This window comes from Musca domestica, unplaced genomic scaffold (assembly GCF_030504385.1).
Source record: "Musca domestica strain aabys unplaced genomic scaffold, Musca_domestica.polishedcontigs.V.1.1 49, whole genome shotgun sequence".
Taxonomy (NCBI): domain Eukaryota; kingdom Metazoa; phylum Arthropoda; class Insecta; order Diptera; family Muscidae; genus Musca; species Musca domestica.
The window spans coordinates 2,305,259-2,329,261 of record NW_026712344.1 but is presented as its reverse complement, the minus strand read 5'-3'; the positions used below and the strand labels follow the sequence as shown (position 1 = coordinate 2,329,261).

Genomic DNA, 24,003 nt, shown 5'->3' with positions numbered 1-24,003 from the left:
AAGCATTATCCAAATGGTCTTATTGGTATTTATAGTTTAAAGAGAAATTCGATTGAATTCAGATACTTTTATAGAAAAATGTTATATTTACTCAAAAGGTGGAGGGTATTAAAAATTCGGCCCGCCGAACTTAATGATTTTTTTTTATTATACAAAAATGATAGCACTGTTACGCCAAATTACAATATTCATTAAATGCAATATTCATTAGATGCATATGTGTTTCGAAATTGGCAAGGCCGAAGAATACAGGTAGATGCATCAAAGCTTGGGAGCATTGATATGTCAAAAAAATTTAAATTTTTTTCAAATATAAGTAGATTTTTATATGTTTTCTTATACTACGTCAGTCGGAGGCTATTATAATTCGCGTTTTTCAAAAAATTTTACAAATTTAAATAATTTTTCATTCAACATTTTCAATTCCAAAATTGGTTTGACAGTTCATTGTCCCAGCAGCTGTGTCGACGCGTCTACTTATATTCTTCTACCATGGAAATTGGTCACCGAATTCCGTTTATATTACAAAAATAAATTACTAGATAATCCAAAACAGCAAGATAAAAATAAGTTGCAAGTGATCGCAAGACGTTATTTATTTACTCGAATTCCACTCTTTTGCAGAAATTTTGTATTAACAGACAACTTCGTTCTGATTGTTAGTGAGATGATGAAGATTTTCTCTTATTTTTGACCTTCATTTGTTCGTATCATTAAATTCAAATTTTATGGAAGGAATTTTTTATGTTAATAAGATTGTTGAATGTGTTCTACGGACTATGTGTTGGGGGTATTATAAGTTTGGTTGGGCCAAAAATTATGTAACACCTCGAAATATTGATTTCCCACATAGGAAAGAATATATGGATCTTCCTATCTCGCCGAGTTGAGTCGATCTAGCTATGTATGTCCGTCCGTCCGTCTGTCCATGTTAATTTGTAATCACTCTACAGGTCGCAATTATGGCCCGATCTTCACGAAATTTAGAATGGAGGTGGGGCTAGGGTCAGAATAGAACCCTATTTCTTTTGGAGATGATCGCATAATATTTAGGGGTCGAAATGGACCAAATACTGAAAAAATGTCGGATTTTGCAGTAGCTATACAGGTCGCAATTATAGACCAATCGACGCGGAACTTCGCATGTAGCTAGAGTTTAGGGCGGGGATGAAGCCTACCAATTTGGGTGGTCATCGGATAATATTTAGCGGGTAAAATAGACCATATCTTTTGTGTTGAAAAAATTCAAAATTTTTCATTAAACCGCGAATATTTTAAATGCCGACAAAATCACAAGGCCATGACAAGGTTACTTCTGATCTTTACATTGATGTTAACATCCAGCAAAATGGATATATAGCAAAATATGTGCGATATATATGTCTATCAAAGAAGATATGCTTGAAATATCTCTTACATGTCGAGAACGGCTGAACTGATTTCCACAGTTCTCATTAATTCAGAATGGCCTCTTGGCAGGAAAAAAACAACGTCTAAAAAATCGCATAAAAATATCTCTCTAAAGATGAAAATATTGATTTTGTAAAATTTTCTCATATTTTTTCAATTTTGTCATATTTTTGGCATATTTTCATTTTGAACTAAACATTTGGTAATATTTCTACAGCTAACAAAACTAAGTAGTTAGGATATCAGGATATCATATACAGATCGCATTTATGGCCCGATCCTAACGAAATTTTGCATGGGGATCAGATGAGGGTCAGAATAGAAGCCTACTCTTTTTGGAGATGATCGCCATATATTTAGGGGTTGAAATGGACCAAAAAACTGCAAAATTGTCAGCAGGTCGTAATTATTGCCCGATCCTCAAGCAAAATACGAAAATGTCCATTCCAGTGACTTTTTGGAGAATTCACAAATACAGGAAAGACGCACTTCTGACTATTTCGTTAACGCTGATTTCGTTGAAGAATATAGTCAAATGTCTGTATCTCATATAGATGCGTTTCAGTCAAAAACCAATAATAAATGTTAATCTTTTGCCATTTCTGAGAGATTATAGGTCTTTGGGAAATATTGGTTCCAGATCTAGGAAGACCATTTAAGTGCAACATCTAACAATAAATTGGAAATGAGCAAATTAGTTTAAGTTGCTATTATTTGAACATTAAAGAACGAAACCTGATGGTTTTCTTTTATTATTTGTCACAATATCTTGTGGAATTCTTTCGAGTATCTCGCCTATATAAACTGTATCATTTATTATAGTGTTGTAGGGTATTCAACGGTCGGCCCCGCTCGACTGTAGCCTTTGCTTACTTGTTTTTTATTAATAAATAAATAAAAACATAAATATTTACTGCAACAAGTGGGCCTAAATAAAAGAAGACTGTGTATGTCGCATACACCTTGTATGTTACTACCAAAATCCCTCAAGGAAAGCTGTAAAATGTGTGTCCGGTCTCGAACCTAATAAAATTTATACTGGTTTATATGTAGATAACATCACTCATATAATTTATAGCTAATTGCCGGTAAATATATAAACACATACGTAAATATATGTACATATATACTAGCCATGAATGTTGGTATGTTATTTATGCATTTGTTGCCATTTATATCCTGCAGTATTCTCTCATTTTCAAGAATACATGGTCACATCTATAAATATGACAGCATTTTACGTCACTTGCACTCATTTTAGTATCAAGCATAAAAACATGTTTGTATGTATGTGTAGAAATGCATGTATGTAGTATATTTGCCGACATACATACATCGTACATATGTTTGTATATACATAGATGTATTTGTATGCACTTTCTATTTCTAGCATAAGGAAAAGGACAGTATAACTATAAGATATATTCTCTTAATAAGGAAATGCGAAAAGAAAAAACTCTTGAGAAATAAAATATGTTGATAGATGTTAAAATATAATGGATTTAAAAATTTTTGCACGTCTTTATTTCTGAAAATTGAATTGTTCATATTCAGAAATAGGATAGTTGAGATAAACTACTTATTAAAATTGGATACAATGATGAAGCGTAAACTTTAAAATTTTCTTTGTGGGTAAAATAAGTTAGTGCTAAAAGACAAGTCGTGTATATGATGTCGTAACGAATGTCATATATGTAAAAATTTAAATAACAATATATTAGGTGTGTCTGGTTACTTTACTTGTCCAGCAACATCTTTCTGAGAGAGTAACGTAGTTTTATTCTCTTTTGCAAGGAAATTGCGAAAAGTAAACAGACGGTATTCCTGCACAAGCTTGCAACTAATCAGCTGATTTGTCAAAACAAACCAATTTGTCCCCCTTTAAAAGAATTAAACGAAAGGAACCACCACCAATTTCACAAGTTTTATAAATAAAAAGGAAATTGGCAATAAAATAAAAATATGAGCAATAAAAGGAAGATAGATTTGATGTGTTCCGCGGAATCCTTTAAACCTGTTGCTAATGGCATTTGCCTAAAAATGTTGGAAATAGTCTTGTATTTTCTTATTATATATTAATATTTATGTTTTTCACATTTTGTAAAGTTTTTCTCCAAAAACAATTAGTCTTGTTAATTCCAAATCAATATTTTCAAATTAAAAGCACAAAAAGAAATAAGTAAACAATAGAAAACATCTGATTGAATGTCGATGAATGAGAAGAAGAAGAGTTGCAAGAGATTGCAGGAAGAAATTTTTTCAGCAAGAAATTGCAAACTCCCACTGAAAGAACTGTCAAAATTTCTCTCTCCAACCGCTCTCTTTTGCAGAACTTTTGGGTTAACAGACGACTTCCAGTAACAATTTGTAACAATTGTTACAAACTTTAGGGTAACCAGACACACCTATTGTAGAGCATTCTCGTGTGCTTTTCACAAAACTATTTTACACATTATATAAATTGACTTTTACACATTTTAGTTTGAAAACAAATAAAGAAGAAATAAATTCGGCTGGGGAAAATTTTGAATACTCACCACCATTTCAACCGAATTTGGAAATTATCGAAAAAAATAAGAAATAAAATCCGTTAAAAATTATGATAAAATCTTAAAAATAGCCGTTATATTGGGTACTATATGAAGACGTGGACCTGCATAGGCAACTTTTGTCATAGGCCATTACAATATTCAAATACGAAACTTAAAAAAATCCGGTAAATAATGTCGCTAAAATCAAATTACGGAATACAAGGTGAGATGAAAAAACTGCAACCAAATTCAGACTGCTGTCATTTCTAAGCCACTCGCAAGACAGCTTTTAAAATTATTCCAGTGACAGCTCATTATATTGTTTACAAGCGTATTTGGCTGGAAAACCACAAGTGGCTATCGTTAGAGAACTCCAGCATTTAAATGTGAATAAATCTTTTGTGTAGCGTAGCCCGACGTCAAGGAAGTGGACGGAAGAAAACAGCAACATGAGCATAAATGGTTCGAAAAGTAAAGAAGCGACATGACCGAAACCCGCGTCGCAGTGGCCGAAAAATGGCTCGTGAGCTGAACATATCGCAATATTCCATTCGTCAAATATTGAAAAAATGAGCTCGGGGTAAAGCCATTGAAATTCCGAAAAGTGCAAGAACTTACACCTCAACGGAAAGAAAATAGACTCAGACTTTCGCTTGGCCGAAAGTGGTAAACTGCCGAATTTGGTTTTCTCCGATGAGAAAACATTCGTTGTCCAGCAGTTTGTAAACAAACAAAATGATCGTGTTTACTTGCCATAGAGGTCAGCTGAAAATGTGCATCTTCCTGGCCAACCACCAGAAACCCAAGCGCCGGCCATGGCGATGGTGTGGATCGCCATAACAGTATTAATCGACCATGGCATCAGAATAAATGCCGATTATTATCGCGAAAATATTCAGGAGGGTGTATTAGGTGGCCAATTCGAACAAATCTAAACTCATTCTAAAATTTGATCCTATTTCCGACATTTTTTGCTTTCATTCAATAAACTTTTAAAAAAATGTAAAAATTATGGCGTTTGGCTTTTTTGCATTTTATACCCTCCACCATACTATGGAGGGTATATTAATTTTGTCATTCCGTTTGTAACTCCTCGAAATACTCATGTCAGACCCAAAAAAGTATATATATTCTTGGTCAGCGTAAAATTCTAAGACGATTTAGCCATGTCTGTCTGTCCGTCTGTCTGTCTGTTGTAATCACGCTATCTTTCGAACAAATTGAGATAGAAGGCTAAAATTTTGCACACATGTATATTTTGCCAGTAGACAGGTTAAGTTCGTAAATGGGCCATGTAGGTCCAAGTTATCATATAGCCCCCATATAACGGAACCTCCCGATATTCGGTATTTTGATGATTTTAGCGACATTATTCGCCGGAATTGTTTCCAATTTAGCATTTGAAGTTCGTAATGGATGCTACATCCTAAGTCAAAAAATGAGCCATGTAGGTCCACGTCTTCATATAGCCCCCATATAACGGTACCCCCCATATTCGGTATTTTGATGATTTTAGCTACATTATAAACAGATTTTTCTTCAAGTTTCGCATTTAAATATTGTAATAACTTATGACAAAAGTTGCCTATGCAGGCCCACGTCGTCGTATAAGCATTCGTTATTTTTAAGATTTTAACAGAATTTTTAGCGGATTTTATTTTTTGGAAATTGCCAAATTTGTACCAAATGGTGGAGGGTATTAAAAGTTCGGCCCGGCCGAACTTACAGCTTTTTTACTTGTTTTATCTCACCCTGTATTTTTTAAACTTTGTAGAAAATCGGAATATACTGTCAAAACACTGAATTATTGCCAATTGTCCGAATACTTTGCGTATGTCTATTAATAAAAAATCTTATCACTTCCTTAAAAATATTTCGAACACACACAAAAAAGGAATAATTCAATTTATGAATCGCGTGTATCAATAATTGAATTTCCCATTCTCTGAGGAATGAGTGTGATTTTATGTGTGTGTGTGCGTTTTTTTTTTTTTGGTTTGTTGTTGTTTTGTTTATATCTTCTTTCACGGAGTAAATTATTGTTCAAAGTTTGAAATTTAATTTGTATGTGGCACAGTATAGCATCTGCATAAATTTTACAACAACGGCTCCTGTCCTTTTGTACATCAGCGACAAACAACAACATGACAGAAAACAGAATGTGAGCAAATATTTTGAAAATCACAACAGCAACAATAACACAAAAAGCAAGCCAAGATGTTGGGCGATGTGTTTTAATATTTTGTACGCAGCGATATGACTGAATAATTGATGCCAATGCCACTCTCCGCCAAGTCCAAGCAACCGAACATCTGACACAAAAAAAAAATACATTTGCTCAGTCATCAGACCTTTAAGGATATGTATATCTATGTGTGTACATATGTAAATACATATGTTTGCAGTACATAGTACAGTGAATCGGCCGAGTGTAACCAATAAACATGGTGGGAAAGTTAATGTTCAAATGGACTACAAATCCAGTCATTAAAAAAAGAAAAAAAAAAGACAAGATATGAATATGAAAGAATGATGTTGGTAAAATTTCAACAGTCCAATGATTTGCGGATGATCACTTCATGAGATTCCTATATCCTTTGTGTGAAATTGCAAATAATCAACTTAAAGTATATCTACAAAAGTGCGCTGTTTGTTTTTAATAAATCTTCTACATACTCTTGTCGGCTACACGCGCATTTATACTATTGAAGATTACCCACTTGGTCTAATATATCCAGTGGGTAAACCTTGTATGTTTAGATACTCCCATAGGGGGATATAAATGCCGCTCAGCTGATGTTTGTTTATGTACAGGGTGAGATGAAAAAACTGCAACCAAATTCAGGCTGCTGTCATTTCTAAACCAATTGTTCGAAAGCTGTTAAAATTATTCAAGTGACAGCCCATTATATTGTTTACATGCGTACAAAAGCATTTTGGTAAGAATTTTCCAGAAAAAAAAAGTTATTCGTGATGGAATTCAAGCGTGATAGTATGACTTTTTATTTTTGGCTGGAAAACCACACCACCACCACAATTTGAATAAATCTTTTGTGCCTCGTACAATCGCTCGTTACTGGTAGCGTTCAGCGTGACCTAAACATATCGCAATATTCCATTCGGCAAATATTGAAAAATGAGCTCCGGGTAAAGCCATTGAAATTCCAAAAAGTGTAAAAACTTACAACGCAACAGAAAGAAAAAAAGAAAAAAAGTTGCTTCGAAAGTGGTGAAATGCCGAATGCCTAATTTGGTTTTCTCCGAAGAGAAAACATTCGTGGTCCAGCAGTTTGTAAACAAACAAAATGATCGTGTTTACTTGCCAAAGAGGTCAGCTGAAAATGTGCACCTTCGGTTGGCCACCAGAACTCAAGCGCCGGCCATGGTGGTAGTGTGGGCCGCCATAACAGCCGATGGTCGCTCTCCGCTCGTATTAATCGACCGTGGCATCAGAATAAATGCCGAATATTATCGCGAAAATATTCTAGAGGGTGTATTAAAGCCCTGGGCACGCAAACATTTGGACATTCCAACAGGACTCAGCACCATCGCACACAGCACGCGCCACCCAAGAATGGTTACAAAATGAGGTTCATCGCTTCATTTTCAGCGCACAATGGCCACCAAAATCTCCGGATACCAATCCGTTGGACTATTGTGTCTGGAGTATTTTGGAAAGCAGGTTGGCACTAAAAAACACCAAAGTGTCAATCACCTCAAGCCAACACTTCGCCGGGAATGAGCCAAAATACCGCAGAGCAACATTCGGGCAGCGTGTGACGGTTTCATTGGCCGTTTGGTGAAAGGTGACCAATTCGAACAAATCTAAATTTATTCTAAAATTTGATGCTATTTCCGACATTTTTTGCTTTCATTGAATACAATTTAAAAAAAATGTAAAAATTATGACATTTGACTTTGTTGCAGTTTTTTATCTCACCCTGTATTTGTATTGTGATTTCAATTTCATAAGGATGTTGCTCTTTCTTCGATCTCGTACCGATCCCTTGTATATTGAGAAGAGGGACATAAAAGCGTTAAAATTAAGCAGTTTAGGAATATTTGTTCTGCATTTTCTGCAATTCAATAATTCACATTCCAAATGTATACATTTTTGAAATAATTTATTAAAAACTGTTTGTTTTATTAACATTTGTAAAATTTGTATGTGATTGTCGTTAGATTTCTTCTACAACAACACTTGCTCTTACCTATATTATTCTACAATGCCAACGGAACAAAAAATAATAAAAGAAAACTTATAATGTTTATTGTCTACGAATATTTCTTCGGCTGAGTGTATTCTGATCCAAACTTTCATCTGTTTTCCGCATTATTTGTAAATAAAAATCCATAACCATGGCTAACATTCTATATTTAGTTGCTTTTCGTGTTTGAGTAACCTTCAAGATTGGAACTCGTCCAAGAGACGTTGTGCCATTTTGAAAGGTACCCATGTGTTATAAACAAAAAAGAGAATTAAATTGGAAAAGCCCTGTCCCAGAAGAAATGAAGTCACTCAAGAGCACGCATACATGCACAATGTGTGAACGTTAAAAAAACGAACAATTCCACCAAAATAATTAATATTCCTACAATGAAACGCACAAAAGTAGGCACCAACTTAAATTTTAATTGGTACAAAACTTTGTGAAAACCTTTCTCCAACTCATTAAGCGGAGGGCAAGAGACGAAGTGTACAGAAAGGAATTCAAGGAAGAAAAGAAATTATTATTTTATATTTATCATTGTGACACTAATTCGAATGACATTGTTTTGCGAAAATAGAAAAGAAAAAAGAAGAAGACCGAACCAAGTAATAATGATGATGACACTGACAGTGGCCAAGAACCCTGTTCCTTGCAAAAAGGGGAGACGGAAAGAGGAAAGCCATCACGTTCATGTACAGGCACACACACACATATATAGCCGACATGCATGCATGTGTGTATGTGCTTACTCCAGTTGACAAAATGCCTACAATTGCCCCACAATTCTGCCATGAGTACTATTTCTACTACTACGGCTACCGCTAATAACAAGTATTCCGACAAGCAATTTACTAAAACTGTGTCTGTTTAGTTGTCTGTCTGGTTTTGGCTCATTTCACACTAAACATACACACAGTTATGCACAAGCTGAGAAATGGAACTCAGACGCTTTTACAGGAAATATGTATGAAGAAAATGTCCATCCAACACACATCCATCCACAGCGAATAGCAAGCAACAGCAAAAATCATCGTTTAGTTGGGCACACGCAAGCACACTGACATATGTGTGTATGCATTTATATTTGTATGTGTGTAGAGTAGTAGTCATTATGTAAAGACCACAAAGGATATAATTTTTTCACTTGCTTTGGTACTGGCTTCTCTTTGCAACATTCATTTTTTTCTTTTACATTTTATGCACCTTTTTCATTTCACATTCACTATTTTGAAATTTGAAATCCCGGATATTTTAATTCCTCCACGTATCCTTATATCTTTTACATCACATTTTATTAAGAGGATAGATTATATTTTAAGTTTTTTTCATCATTTTTCTTGAGGATTTGTTGCGAATTTCTTTTACGTTTGTTGCACGCGCTTTCCAATTTTAACAAAGCTTGATGACGACGACGGCAACGAGGATACTAACTGACAAAGTGCAAAGGAAAAAGAGAATACGAACGTGGAAAAACTAATACACACATATGTCCTGTGAGAGGGAGAGTGTTGCCAATTATTTTTAATTCGGGCAGTGAGTGTGACTTGGGAAATGTCCGTGTGTGTTAGAAAAGCTCGTTATTTTAAGGGGGATTTAAATTAATTGAGCAATCAGATAGAAAAGCGTTCCATTGACACAGAAATCGTTTCGTTGTCAAACAAATGACAAAATTTAAAAACTGGATTTTAATGCCAGTTATTTTGTTGTTCTATATTGAAACCAAAAGTTTAAATCTGTTCGTTTCACATTGGCATACATGATGTTGCAGTGACACGATATCATGGTAAAAGAATATAGGAAGATGCATCAACGCTTGGGAACATTGATGTGTCAACAATCTTAAAATATTTTTTTTAAATATAAGTAGATTTTTATATGTTTTCTTATACGACGTCAATCGGAAGTTATTAAATTATGCATTTTCCAAAAATTGTTCATTCATATTTTTCAATTCCAAAATCGGTTTGATAGTTAATTGTCCCAGCAGCTGTGCCGATGCGACTACCTGTATTCTTCTATTTTATTACGATATTTTATTACATATTAAACTCATGGCAGAAGAATACAGGTAGATGCATGAACGCTTGGGAGCATTTATATGTCAAAAAAATTTAAATGTTTTTTCAAATATAAGTAGATTTTTATATGTTTTCTTATACGACATCATTCGTAGGTTATTATAATCCGTGTTTTTCAAAAATTTTTGCAAATTTATATAATTTTTTATTCAACATTTTCAATTCCAAAATTGGGTTGACAGTTCATTGTCCCAGCAGCTGTGTCGACGCGTCTACCTAAATTCTTCTACCATGATTAAACTAAACCACATATTATTGTAATAGGTGTGTCTGGTTACTTTTCCTGCAGGAATTGTCCAGCAACATCTTTCTGAGAGAGTAAGGTAGTTTTATTCTCTTTTGCAAGGAAAATGTGAAAAGTAAACAGACGGCATTCCTGCACAAGCTTGCAACTAATCAGCTGATTTGTCAAAACAAACCAATTTGTGCCCCATTAAAAGAATTAAAAGAAAGGGAGCGCTACCAATTCTACAAGTTTTATAAATAAAAAGTAAATTGCCAATAAAATAAAAATATGAGCAATAAAAGGAAGATTGATTTGATGGAATCCTTAAAACCTGTTGCTAATGGCGTTTGTCTAAAAATATTGGAAATAGTCTATTATTTTCTAATTATATATTAATATTTGCGTTTTTCACATTTTGTAAAGTTGTTCTCCAAAAACAATTAGTCTTGCTAATTCCAAAACAATATTTTCAAATTAAAAGCACAAAAAAATAAATAAACAAAAATAGGAAACATCTGATTGAATGGCGATGAATGAGATCAAGAAGAGTTGCAAGAGATTGCAAGAAAAAATTTGTCCAGCAAGAATTTGCAAACTCTCACTTAAAGAACTGTCAAAATTTCTCTCTCCAACTGCTCTCTTTTGCAGAACTTTCGGGTTAACAGACGACTTCCAGTAACAATTTGTAACAATTGTTACAAATTTAAGGGTAACCAGACACACCTAATATCAGATGTTGTTTTGTAAACAAATTTAACCAAACTATTTTTTAGAAAAAAAAGGGTCAAATTTTTTAACAAAAAATGGATAAATAAAACGTAAAGATTAAAAATAAATAAATTAAGAGCGGATGATGAGCTATTTTCTTCATTTAGCTGCCAAATCCAGCTTAAAATTTGTCCTTGCCCATGCCTATATCAATTTGAGATGCTGGAATAATAAGTATTTGTTGTAGACGGTATCTTTGAGGATGGAAATAGTTTATGTTTTTACTATTAATTTTTTTTTTTGTAATGAAAATCTAAATATAAATAAACTGCATTTAAATATATACTGTTCAGATTTGCGCCAAAGTTGTTTTGATGAATCAGCTGTTATCTTACAAATCAAATGACTGTACCCCCGATATTCGATATTTGGCTGATTTGTGTAATATTTTCACCGGAATTGTATCAATTTTGGTATTAGCAATGAATACCACCTCCACTGACAGAAAATTGCTTATATAGGTCCATGTCTTCGTATAACCTCCATATAAGGCTACCTTTTATTCGGTATTTTAATAATTTTAGCTACACTTTTTACAGGAATTATTTCAAATTTGGAGTTCACAATGGGTACTACCATGGTAAAGTAAAAAGGTAAGGTAGAGCTACCGGCTTATTACAATTTTTTCTAAGTGTGTCCGACTTCTGCAAAATTTTGTGTATGTATTTGTTGTTTTGAAAAATAAAAACGAAATATTTTTAAAATCAATGATTGCAAGAAACTTAAATTGCCGGGCTTACATTAATGATATTAATCAGATTTGATCATATATTTGAGAGAACATCCAGGCATTTCATTCACCTTTCGCGCTATTTGACTCATTTTAAGAACGAACAAAAAATCAAATAAATGTAAACAACTTTTTTCCTGTAGTTCTGAAAGGGGCATAGCATCAGGGCTGTATACGAAGCTGTCCTAACTCCTTATTGTACCATTGTACCACTACTTCCTATTACAGAATACTATCTGAGCAGATCCATGTCTTTGTAAAGCCGCCAAATAACGGCACCTCCCATTTTCCGGTATTTGAATGATTTGAGCTACATTTTCAACAGAATTATCTCAAACCCATATAAACGTAACACCTGATAATCGCGATTTTTTAAGAAGTTAGCGGCACTTTTCAACGGAATTTTTACAATTTGCAATTTTTTTCCAAATGGTAGAGTATATTAAAAGTTCGACCCATTCGAGCTTATTTACATGTTTAAATTAAAATTTTATAAGGGTCTGCACAGAATTTGAATATTTAAAAAATGTGCAATATTTTTCTCCTAGGATAAATTCCGACAAAATTTATGAAGGATATTCAAAAAAAGTATATTGATTCAAGAAAATGTTTGGGAACCTACTATATAAAACGAATATCTGAAGCCCAAAGTGCACAATTATCCTGTTCGGATTAATTCCAGTAAATCAGAGCGAGGAAAGGGAGAGTAATTTCAACAGTTGAGTTACTTAAAATATTGCAGAAAAATTTAGTTTGAAAAAACTCAGTAAATATTTTAATTATTTTACAGATAATAAACATTTTATTATAACATTAAAAAACTAAGTGTACAATACAGAAGTTGCAATTTGATTCGAATAACGCATAATTTTAGAAAATGTTGTTTGTTTTGCTCAGTACAGGCTACTGAGCAATTTTTGCTGGGCATATATACTTACATACTTCTTTTCACAATGTACATACTTATTTTCACAACGATCACAAACTATTTGATTTTTAATCTGCTTGAAAGAACTTGCAAACTATCAGCAATGTAATAGTTAATTTTTATCTCTTAAGGCGCTCTCGTATACTGGACTCTTGTACAAATTATTGGGCTATATTACACACCGATCATAATCAATTTATGAATTGAATAAAATTCTAAAAATCTCACCAAATTTCACTTCATTCATTTCCAAAAAGATATATATTTTTTTATTTATTAAATTCCCTTTGTATACATTTATAACATAATGATGGTTTATTACATGCAAACGATTCATTCAGATAGAACAATATTACAGCCCAACAAGCCATTGCCCGACCATCGTTGTGGTATTAAGACTATATCCAGAATTTCATTATTTCGCAAAACTTTTAATGGTATTCTTTGGTCGCGTTTATGGCTAACAATACTTCCAATTGTGGATAGCTGCTTATTAAAGTTATCAGCATTGACTGAACCGAATTCGGCTATGCGATCCTGGCTTCTCAGACCCTGGAAAAGTGATCAAACATGAATAAAAATAGGGCACAATTATCGTTATTTATCTTACTGCTCTTTCTGCCGGCGATCCAGCGTCAACATGGGTTATTTTCACAATTGGTACTACTGGTCTCAAACCATTTACCGTTGCGTCCATTTCCTCCGAATTATCACTGGAACTGCCATTTATATTTAATTGGGACGTTTGTTGGGTTAAATTCTGCTGTTCCTCTTGTCTAGTCTCGGCATGCAATTTGTGCATTAGCTCCTCAATGGATTTCATTAGGGTCTTGTGATTGTTTTGCAAACAGATAATTTGTTGCCTGGCCTGACGAACTTTATAAATATCAATATCATTGCGTGGGAATCCTTCTGAATCGACTAATGGTCCATGCATGCCAACATTATCATTCTAAGATACAAAAAAATATATAAAATAAATCCATAATTGAAAAAAATGCACAGTCATTTCTTTGATGCTAAGTGGAAAGACAACTTTATACCTCTGCCAAAACGTTTCCGTAGGCATTTATTTGTATTTCCAAGTTTTCCTTTTCGGACATAAGTTTTAATAACTTATCTTTTGTGGTTGCTGGGCCTATCATTGCTGTTGTTTATTGATATAATTTAAAAATTTAAGATTTTTTTGTTTATATAGTACGATGTTTACAATGTTTACTGTTTACGTTGTCATATGTTTAAATGCATCTTCTTAATTAAAGTGTATCAGAATGACTAACAAGTAATGCCACATGACAAAAATTGGTCGAATTGGGGATCTTACTAAAATGTTGGATTCATGTTTAATGTTTACATTGTCATACGTTTCAATGCCTCTTCTTGTTTAAAGTGTATCAGAATGGATTGCAATTAATGCTACATGGCAAAACTGGTCGGATTGGGGATCATACGAAAATGCTGCGTTGAATTTTGTACGGCTGTATTATCTGAATACGCTTTAAGCAGGGTTGTCAGACATGGCATTTTTTAACCAAACGTGGCGATTTTTCAATGTGTTTTGCGACTTCATTTTTGATTTGGTGACATGGCGATTTTTTGGCGCCTTATAGAACAAATAGTGATTTTGTTCGTGAAATTTAGGAAATTTCGCGGTTTTTTCTTCTATGAGAGTAATACTGGATTCTATATGTAATTTGATATGCACTAAAGCTAAACTATTGAAGAATTTCAAGAAGAATTGAGCACAAAATATGAAAAATATGGGTCTTTGCAAAATTCTCAATTTTTAAATGTGGCAGTCAATTATAACAAGGAGATCCTTTATCGGCTATTTGAAAGATTTTTTATCCAGATTACTCGGATTCCGTGCAATGTTACAAGTTACAATGCGAGGAATATTTTAGTCGAAAACTTTAACCCTCAAAAGAGTCAACAAGGGCGTTTTTTGGTCATTTTCTTAATACGGTTAAAAACTCCTGAAGTAAAAACATTCATAAAATTATATTATAGGTCTTAGACGACGCCAAGAGCCTTAATATTACCTATAGGTCTGGAATTTATATATATTTTAAATATACATTTTAGGGCCAAAGCCGCGCTTTGTGTGCAACAAAGCATCCTTTCGAAAGGAAGACGTCAAAAACATCAAATTTCACTACAAGTCACGAAAGAAAGAAATCTCTGATTTCATTGTATATCTAAAAATATTCCCCAATTATTTTGATCAATTTTTCCTCGGCCTTTTTTCGAGTTGACATCTGAAGGTATTAAGATATCATGTTTTGAGCGGAGTATGTAAGTTATTCTACCAATTTTTCCTTTAATAAATTAATTAGGAATTATAAAAAACTGTCAGATACTGTTTTGGCCTATAGTGGTATACCGCAGGAGTCGGTATTAGGTCAACTTCTATTTATATTGTTTGTAAATGACCTTGAGGATGTCACTGACTCCGAGTCATACAAAACTTTTCAATACGCAGATGACATTTTCCTTCTTTTAAATAGTAACCGTGAGTCGCCCTCAGGCTTTGAAAATCGGATTAATACGTGTCTTTGTCAGTCAGGTGAGATGAAAAAAACTGCAACTAACTTCAGACTGTTGTCATTTCTAAGCCACTCATCTGACAGTTGTTAAAATTATTCCAGTGACAGCTCATTATATTGTTTAGAAGCGTACTAAAGCATTTTGGTGAGAATTTTCCAGAAAAAAAGTTATTCGTGATGGAATTCAAGCGTGATAGTGTGATTTCTTTATATTTGGCCGGAAAACCGCAAGTGGCTATCATTAGAGCACTCCAGCATTTAAATGTGAATAAATCTTTTGTGTCTCGTACCATCGCTCGTTACCGTGATGCTGGTAGCGTAGCCAGACGTCAATTAAGTGAGCGGAAGAAAACAGCAATATCAGCAGAAATGGTTCGAAAAGTAAAGAAGCGACTTGATCGAAACCCACGTCGCAGTGACCGAAAAATGGCTGGTGAGCTGAACATATCGCAATATTCCATTCGGAATATGAGCTCGGGGTAATTCCAAAAAGTACAAAAGCTTAAACCGCAACTGAAAGAAAATAGACTCAAACCGGGCACCAACTCTCGGTTGTATTTTAATAGTAAATACTTCCGAAATTTTTACCTCTTAAGGGCAAAGTACATAAGAAGCTTGAAGTCATGGCTAGGCATATTTTGTGATATTTCACAAAGGGATTACAGAGCCGCACTAAAATCCAGCCGTCGTTTTCCATTATATTTTGACATTAATATGCCTAGCCATGACTTCAAGCTTCTTATGTACTTAGCCCTTTATTGTGCCATGATAGCAGGATTGATGTTCCTTCGTTCTCATAGTAAACATTAAAAAATTAGAAAATATTATGAAGTGACGTGTTCCGAGTAAAAAGTTGTAAAACTAGTATATCCTCAATTATTGTTACTGAAAATCGTATATGACAGGCCTTATTTTTTCACAGCACGTGTACTGCACAGTATCATGCACATGAACATGTCGGGTATTTAAGATCTTTCGATTGCATTGGCAACCTTGTTTCTGAAGTGGCCCCAAAACAGCTGTCAGCCCACTAACTGTCAAGGAAAAATATACTGATTTCACTCTTCGTTTCGCTGTGTGAAAACAACAAATTAAACAAATTAACTAAATAATAAATTCCTCAATAATCCTTGAAATTATTTGTTTATTGTTTGCTAAATAAACCGTTAGCCAGTAAACTGTAGACACGCAATATCGCAGAAGACCAGAAAAACTATTACAAACGAACAATCGCAATAAGACTTATTCAGAAATTAAACTTCTAAACAAGACTACGCTTTTCCAGCCGGTTGAGACAAGTACTTAAGGTCTATCTTTTTTGCCCATCCCAAAGATATTGGACACAACTAGTGTTCTTTTTAGAATGAGCCTTCACAGATGGCTGTATCGGAGAGAATATGGCCTGAGGTCCATGCGTGGAGATTTTGATAATGTTATGAATTTGGTCTATGGATCGCTGACCGATTTCGAACACTGGAACGATATACCAAATCAAACCTCAGATTATGGAGCTGTTTTCAATTTGGAATTTTCTCCCAAAGGGTTAATATTATAATCGACAGCTACATTGTTATTTTGTTAGTGAAATATCTTCGTTCTTGTTTTATACATTTCCATATATAGTAATGTCTTGGTAGCTGCCTGCGAAAAGAAGTCAATACTATTTTTTGATACGGTAACACAGAAGCAGACATATCACATCAAGGATGCGCACAATGACAATGTGAATTTCGATATTCGATATTTGGCTGATTTGTGTAATATTTTCACCGGAATTGTATCAATTTTGGTATTAGCAATGAATACCACCTCCACTGACAGAAAATTGCTTATATAGGTCCATGTCTTCGTATAACCTCCATATAAGGCTACCTTTTATTCGGTATTTTAATAATTTTAGCTACACTTTTTACAGGAATTATTTCAAATTTGGAGTTCACAATGGGTACTACCATGGTAAAGTAAAAAGGTAAGGTAGAGCTACCGGCTTATTACAATTTTTTCTAAGTGTGTCCGACTTCTGCAAAATTTTGTGTATGTATTTGTTGTTTTGAAAAGTAAAAACGAAATATTTTTAAAATCAATGATTGCAAGAAACTTAAATTGCCGGGCTTACATTAATGATATTAATCAGATTTGATCATATATTTGAGAGAACATCCAGGCATTTCATTCACCTTTCGCGCTATTTGACTCATTTTAAGAACGAACAAAAAATCAAATAAATGTAAACAACTTTTTTCCTGTAGTTCTGAAAGGGGCATAGCATCAGGGCTGTATACGAAGCTGTCCTAACTCCTTATTGTACCATTGTACCACTACTTCCTATTACAGAATACTATCTGAGCAGATCCATGTCTTTGTAAAGCCGCCAAATAACGGCACCTCCCATTTTCCGGTATTTGAATGATTTGAGCTACATTTTCAACAGAATTATCTCAAACCCATATAAACGTAACACCTGATAATCGCGATTTTTTAAGAAGTTAGCGGCACTTTTCAACGGAATTTTTACAATTTGCAATTTTTTTCCAAATGGTAGAGTATATTAAAAGTTCGACCCATTCGAGCTTATTTACATGTTTAAATTAAAATTTTATAAGGGTCTGCACAGAATTTGAATATTTAAAAAATGTGCAATATTTTTCTCCTAGGATAAATTCCGACAAAATTTATGAAGGATATTCAAAAAAAGTATATTGATTCAAGAAAATGTTTGGGAACCTACTATATAAAACGAATATCTGAAGCCCAAAGTGCACAATTATCCTGTTCGGATTAATTCCAGTAAATCAGAGCGAGGAAAGGGAGAGTAATTTCAACAGTTGAGTTACTTAAAATATTGCTGAAAAATTTAGTTTGAAAAAACTCAGTAAATATTTTAATTATTTTACAGATAATAAACATTTTATTATAACATTAAAAAACTAAGTGTACAATACAGAAGTTGCAATTTGATTCGAATAACGCATAATTTTAGAAAATGTTGTTTGTTTTGCTCAGTACAGGCTACTGAGCAATTTTTGCTGGGCATATATACTTACATACTTCTTTTCACAATGTACATACTTATTTTCACAACGATCACAAACTATTTGATTTTTAATCTGCTTGAAAGAACTTGCAAACTATCAGCAATGTAATAGTTAATTTTTATCTCTTAAGGCGCTCTCTTATACTGGACTCTTGTACAAATTATTGGGCTATATTACACACCGATCATAATCAATTTATGAATTGAATAAAATTCTAAAAATCTCACCAAATTTCACTTCATTCATTTCCAAAAAGATATATATTTTTTTATTTATTAAATTCCCTTTGTATACATTTATAACATAATGATGGTTTATTACATGCAAACGATTCATTCAGATAGAACAATATTACAGCCCAACAAGCCATTGCCCGACCATCGTTGTGGTATTAAGACTATATCCAGAATTTCATTATTTCGCAAAACTTTTAATGGTATTCTTTGGTCGCGTTTATGGCTAACAATACTTCCAATTGTGGATAGCTGCTTATTAAAGTTATCAGCATTGACTGAACCGAATTCGGCTATGCGATCCTGGCTTCTCAGACCCTGGAAAAGTGATCAAACATGAATAAAAATAGGGCACAATTATCGTTATTTATCTTACTGCTCTTTCTGCCGGCGATCCAGCGTCAACATGGGTTATTTTCACAATTGGTACTACTGGTCTCAAACCATTTACCGTTGCGTCCATTTCCTCCGAATTATCACTGGAACTGCCATTTATATTTAATTGGGACGTTTGTTGGGTTAAATTCTGCTGTTCCTCTTGTCTAGTCTCGGCATGCAATTTGTGCATTAGCTCCTCAATGGATTTCATTAGGGTCTTGTGATTGTTTTGCAAACAGATAATTTGTTGCCTGGCCTGACGAACTTTATAAATATCAATATCATTGCGTGGGAATCCTTCTGAATCGACTAATGGTCCATGCATGCCAACATTATCATTCTAAGATACAAAAAAATATATAAAATAAATCCATAATTGAAAAAAATGCACAGTCATTTCTTTGATGCTAAGTGGAAAGACAACTTTATACCTCTGCCAAAACGTTTCCGTAGGCATTTATTTGTATTTCCAAGTTTTCCTTTTCGGACATAAGTTTTAATAACTTATCTTTTGTGGTTGCTGGGCCTATCATTGCTGTTGTTTATTGATATAATTTAAAAATTTAAGATTTTTTTGTTTATATAGTACGATGTTTACAATGTTTACTGTTTACGTTGTCATATGTTTAAATGCATCTTCTTAATTAAAGTGTATCAGAATGACTAACAAGTAATGCCACATGACAAAAATTGGTCGAATTGGGGATCTTACTAAAATGTTGGATTCATGTTTAATGTTTACATTGTCATACGTTTCAATGCCTCTTCTTGTTTAAAGTGTATCAGAATGGATTGCAATTAATGCTACATGGCAAAACTGGTCGGATTGGGGATCATACGAAAATGCTGCGTTGAATTTTGTACGGCTGTATTATCTGAATACGCTTTAAGCAGGGTTGTCAGACATGGCATTTTTTAACCAAACGTGGCGATTTTTCAATGTGTTTTGCGACTTCATTTTTGATTTGGTGACATGGCGATTTTTTGGCGCCTTATAGAACAAATAGTGATTTTGTTCGTGAAATTTAGGAAATTTCGCGGTTTTTTCTTCTATGAGAGTAATACTGGATTCTATATGTAATTTGATATGCACTAAAGCTAAACTATTGAAGAATTTCAAGAAGAATTGAGCACAAAATATGAAAAATATGGGTCTTTGCAAAATTCTCAATTTTTAAATGTGGCAGTCAATTATAACAAGGAGATCCTTTATCGGCTATTTGAAAGATTTTTTATCCAGATTACTCGGATTCCGTGCAATGTTACAAGTTACAATGCGAGGAATATTTTAGTCGAAAACTTTAACCCTCAAAAGAGTCAACAAGGGCGTTTTTTGGTCATTTTCTTAATACGGTTAAAAACTCCTGAAGTAAAAACATTCATAAAATTATATTATAGGTCTTAGACGACGCCAAGAGCCTTAATATTACCTATAGGTCTGGAATTTATATATATTTTAAATATACATTTTAGGGCCAAAGCCGCGCTTTGTGTGCAACAAAGCATCCTTTCGAAAGGAAGACGTCAAAAACATCAAATTTCACTACAAGTCACGAAAGAAAGAAATCTCTGATTTCATTGTATATCTAAAAATATTCCCCAATTATTTTGATCAATTTTTCCTCGGCCTTTTTTCGAGTTGACATCTGAAGGTATTAAGATATCATGTTTTGAGCGGAGTATGTAAGTTATTCTACCAATTTTTCCTTTAATAAATTAATTAGGAATTATAAAAAACTGTCAGATACTGTTTTGGCCTATAGTGGTATACCGCAGGAGTCGGTATTAGGTCAACTTCTATTTATATTGTTTGTAAATGACCTTGAGGATGTCACTGACTCCGAGTCATACAAAACTTTTCAATACGCAGATGACATTTTCCTTCTTTTAAATAGTAACCGTGAGTCGCCCTCAGGCTTTGAAAATCGGATTAATACGTGTCTTTGTCAGTCAGGTGAGATGAAAAAAACTGCAACTAACTTCAGACTGTTGTCATTTCTAAGCCACTCGTCTGACAGTTGTTAAAATTATTCCAGTGACAGCTCATTATATTGTTTAGAAGCGTACTAAAGCATTTTGGTGAGAATTTTCCAGAAAAAAAGTTATTCGTGATGGAATTCAAGCGTGATAGTGTGATTTCTTTATATTTGGCCGGAAAACCGCAAGTGGCTATCATTAGAGCACTCCAGCATTTAAATGTGAATAAATCTTTTGTGTCTCGTACCATCGCTCGTTACCGTGATGCTGGTAGCGTAGCCAGACGTCAATTAAGTGAGCGGAAGAAAACAGCAATATCAGCAGAAATGGTTCGAAAAGTAAAGAAGCGACTTGATCGAAACCCACGTCGCAGTGACCGAAAAATGGCTGGTGAGCTGAACATATCGCAATATTCCATTCGGAATATGAGCTCGGGGTAATTCCAAAAAGTACAAAAGCTTAAACCGCAACTGAAAGAAAATAGACTCAAACCGGGCACCAACTCTCGGTTGTATTTTAATAGTAAATACTTCCGAAATTTTTACCTCTTAAGGGCAAAGTACATAAGAAGCTTGAAGTCATGGCTAGGCATATTTTGTGATATTTCACAAAGGGATTACAGAGCCGCACTAAAATCCAGCCGTCGTTTTCCATTATATTTTGACATTAATATGCCTAGCCATGACTTCAAGCTTCTTATGTACTTAGCCCTTTATTGTGCCATGATAGCAGGATTGATGTTCCTTCGTTCTCATAGTAAACATTAAAAAATTAGAAAATATTATGAAGTGACGTGTTCCGAGTAAAAAGTTGTAAAACTAGTATATCCTCAATTATTGTTACTGAAAATCGTATATGACAGGCCTTATTTTTTCACAGCACGTGTACTGCACAGTATCATGCACATGAACATGTCGGGTATTTAAGATCTTTCGATTGCATTGGCAACCTTGTTTCTGAAGTGGCCCCAAAACAGCTGTCAGCCCACTAACTGTCAAGGAAAAATATACTGATTTCACTCTTCGTTTCGCTGTGTGAAAACAACAAATTAAACAAATTAACTAAATAATAAATTCCTCAATAATCCTTGAAATTATTTGTTTATTGTTTGCTAAATAAACCGTTAGCCAGTAAACTGTAGACACGCAATATCGCAGAAGACCAGAAAAACTATTACAAACGAACAATCGCAATAAGACTTATTCAGAAATTAAACTTCTAAACAAGACTACGCTTTTCCAGCCGGTTGAGACAAGTACTTAAGGTCTATCTTTTTTGCCCATCCCAAAGATATTGGACACAACTAGTGTTCTTTTTAGAATGAGCCTTCACAGATGGCTGTATCGGAGAGAATATGGCCTGAGGTCCATGCGTGGAGATTTTGATAATGTTATGAATTTGGTCTATGGATCGCTGACCGATTTCGAACACTGGAACGATATACCAAATCAAACCTCAGATTATGGAGCTGTTTTCAATTTGGAATTTTCTCCCAAAGGGTTAATATTATAATCGACAGCTACATTGTTATTTTGTTAGTGAAATATCTTCGTTCTTGTTTTATACATTTCCATATATAGTAATGTCTTGGTAGCTGCCTGCGAAAAGAAGTCAATACTATTTTTTGATACGGTAACACAGAAGCAGACATATCACATCAAGGATGCGCACAATGACAATGTGAATTTCGATATTCGATATTTGGCTGATTTGTGTAATATTTTCACCGGAATTGTATCAATTTTGGTATTAGCAATGAATACCACCTCCACTGACAGAAAATTGCTTATATAGGTCCATGTCTTCGTATAACCTCCATATAAGGCTACCTTTTATTCGGTATTTTAATAATTTTAGCTACACTTTTTACAGGAATTATTTCAAATTTGGAGTTCACAATGGGTACTACCATGGTAAAGTAAAAAGGTAAGGTAGAGCTACCGGCTTATTACAATTTTTTCTAAGTGTGTCCGACTTCTGCAAAATTTTGTGTATGTATTTGTTGTTTTGAAAAATAAAAACGAAATATTTTTAAAATCAATGATTGCAAGAAACTTAAATTGCCGGGCTTACATTAATGATATTAATCAGATTTGATCATATATTTGAGAGAACATCCAGGCATTTCATTCACCTTTCGCGCTATTTGACTCATTTTAAGAACGAACAAAAAATCAAATAAATGTAAACAACTTTTTTCCTGTAGTTCTGAAAGGGGCATAGCATCAGGGCTGTATACGAAGCTGTCCTAACTCCTTATTGTACCATTGTACCACTACTTCCTATTACAGAATACTATCTGAGCAGATCCATGTCTTTGTAAAGCCGCCAAATAACGGCACCTCCCATTTTCCGGTATTTGAATGATTTGAGCTACATTTTCAACAGAATTATCTCAAACCCATATAAACGTAACACCTGATAATCGCGATTTTTTAAGAAGTTAGCGGCACTTTTCAACGGAATTTTTACAATTTGCAATTTTTTTCCAAATGGTAGAGTATATTAAAAGTTCGACCCATTCGAGCTTATTTACATGTTTAAATTAAAATTTTATAAGGGTCTGCACAGAATTTGAATATTTAAAAAATGTGCAATATTTTTCTCCTAGGATAAATTCCGACAAAATTTATGAAGGATATTCAAAAAAAGTATATTGATTCAAGAAAATGTTTGGGAACCTACTATATAAAACGAATATCTGAAGCCCAAAGTGCACAATTATCCTGTTCGGATTAATTCCAGTAAATCAGAGCGAGGAAAGGGAGAGTAATTTCAACAGTTGAGTTACTTAAAATATTGCTGAAAAATTTAGTTTGAAAAAACTCAGTAAATATTTTAATTATTTTACAGATAATAAACATTTTATTATAACATTAAAAAACTAAGTGTACAATACAGAAGTTGCAATTTGATTCGAATAACGCATAATTTTAGAAAATGTTGTTTGTT

General features: G+C 33.8%; 3 protein-coding genes and 2 long non-coding RNA genes across 7 annotated transcripts in view; 2 read left to right on the top strand and 3 right to left on the bottom strand.

Moving 5' to 3' along the window:
- The window catches only part of LOC101893271 (two pore potassium channel protein sup-9), a 29,651-nt gene extending 20,061 nt beyond the window's left edge, over positions 1-9,590 (bottom strand). For all 3 annotated transcript variants that reach the window (XM_059127956.1, XM_059127957.1, XM_011296285.3), the window contains exon 1: positions 9,356-9,590. The gene's annotated coding sequence lies outside the window, so the exon portion shown is untranslated. The remainder of the gene's footprint in view (positions 1-9,355) is intronic.
- Positions 9,591-11,165: 1,575 nt separating this feature from the next.
- LOC131804794 (uncharacterized) lies at positions 11,166-11,932 on the top strand. The gene is made up of 2 exons (XR_009343278.1): positions 11,166-11,685; positions 11,764-11,932. It is a non-coding gene; the product is annotated as an uncharacterized LOC131804794 (long non-coding RNA).
- Positions 11,933-13,124: 1,192 nt separating this feature from the next.
- On the bottom strand, positions 13,125-14,160 carry LOC131804793 (26S proteasome non-ATPase regulatory subunit 9-like). The gene is made up of 3 exons (XM_059127990.1): positions 13,926-14,160; positions 13,493-13,834; positions 13,125-13,434 (listed from the first exon to the last, which is right to left on the bottom strand). The coding sequence occupies exons 1-3, from the start codon at positions 14,025-14,027 to the stop codon at positions 13,216-13,218; spliced, it is 663 nt and encodes a 220-aa protein (XP_058983973.1). The 5' UTR covers positions 14,028-14,160; the 3' UTR covers positions 13,125-13,215.
- Positions 14,161-18,704: 4,544 nt separating this feature from the next.
- LOC131804788 (26S proteasome non-ATPase regulatory subunit 9-like) lies at positions 18,705-19,740 on the bottom strand. The gene is made up of 3 exons (XM_059127979.1): positions 19,506-19,740; positions 19,073-19,414; positions 18,705-19,014 (listed from the first exon to the last, which is right to left on the bottom strand). Exons 1-3 carry the CDS (start codon positions 19,605-19,607, stop codon positions 18,796-18,798), a joined length of 663 nt encoding a protein of 220 aa, XP_058983962.1. The 5' UTR covers positions 19,608-19,740; the 3' UTR covers positions 18,705-18,795.
- Positions 19,741-21,822: 2,082 nt separating this feature from the next.
- LOC131804787 (uncharacterized) lies at positions 21,823-23,092 on the top strand. Its single transcript, XR_009343276.1, has 2 exons — positions 21,823-22,550; positions 22,632-23,092. It is a non-coding gene; the product is annotated as an uncharacterized LOC131804787 (long non-coding RNA).
- The last annotated feature ends 911 nt before the right edge of the window (positions 23,093-24,003 follow it).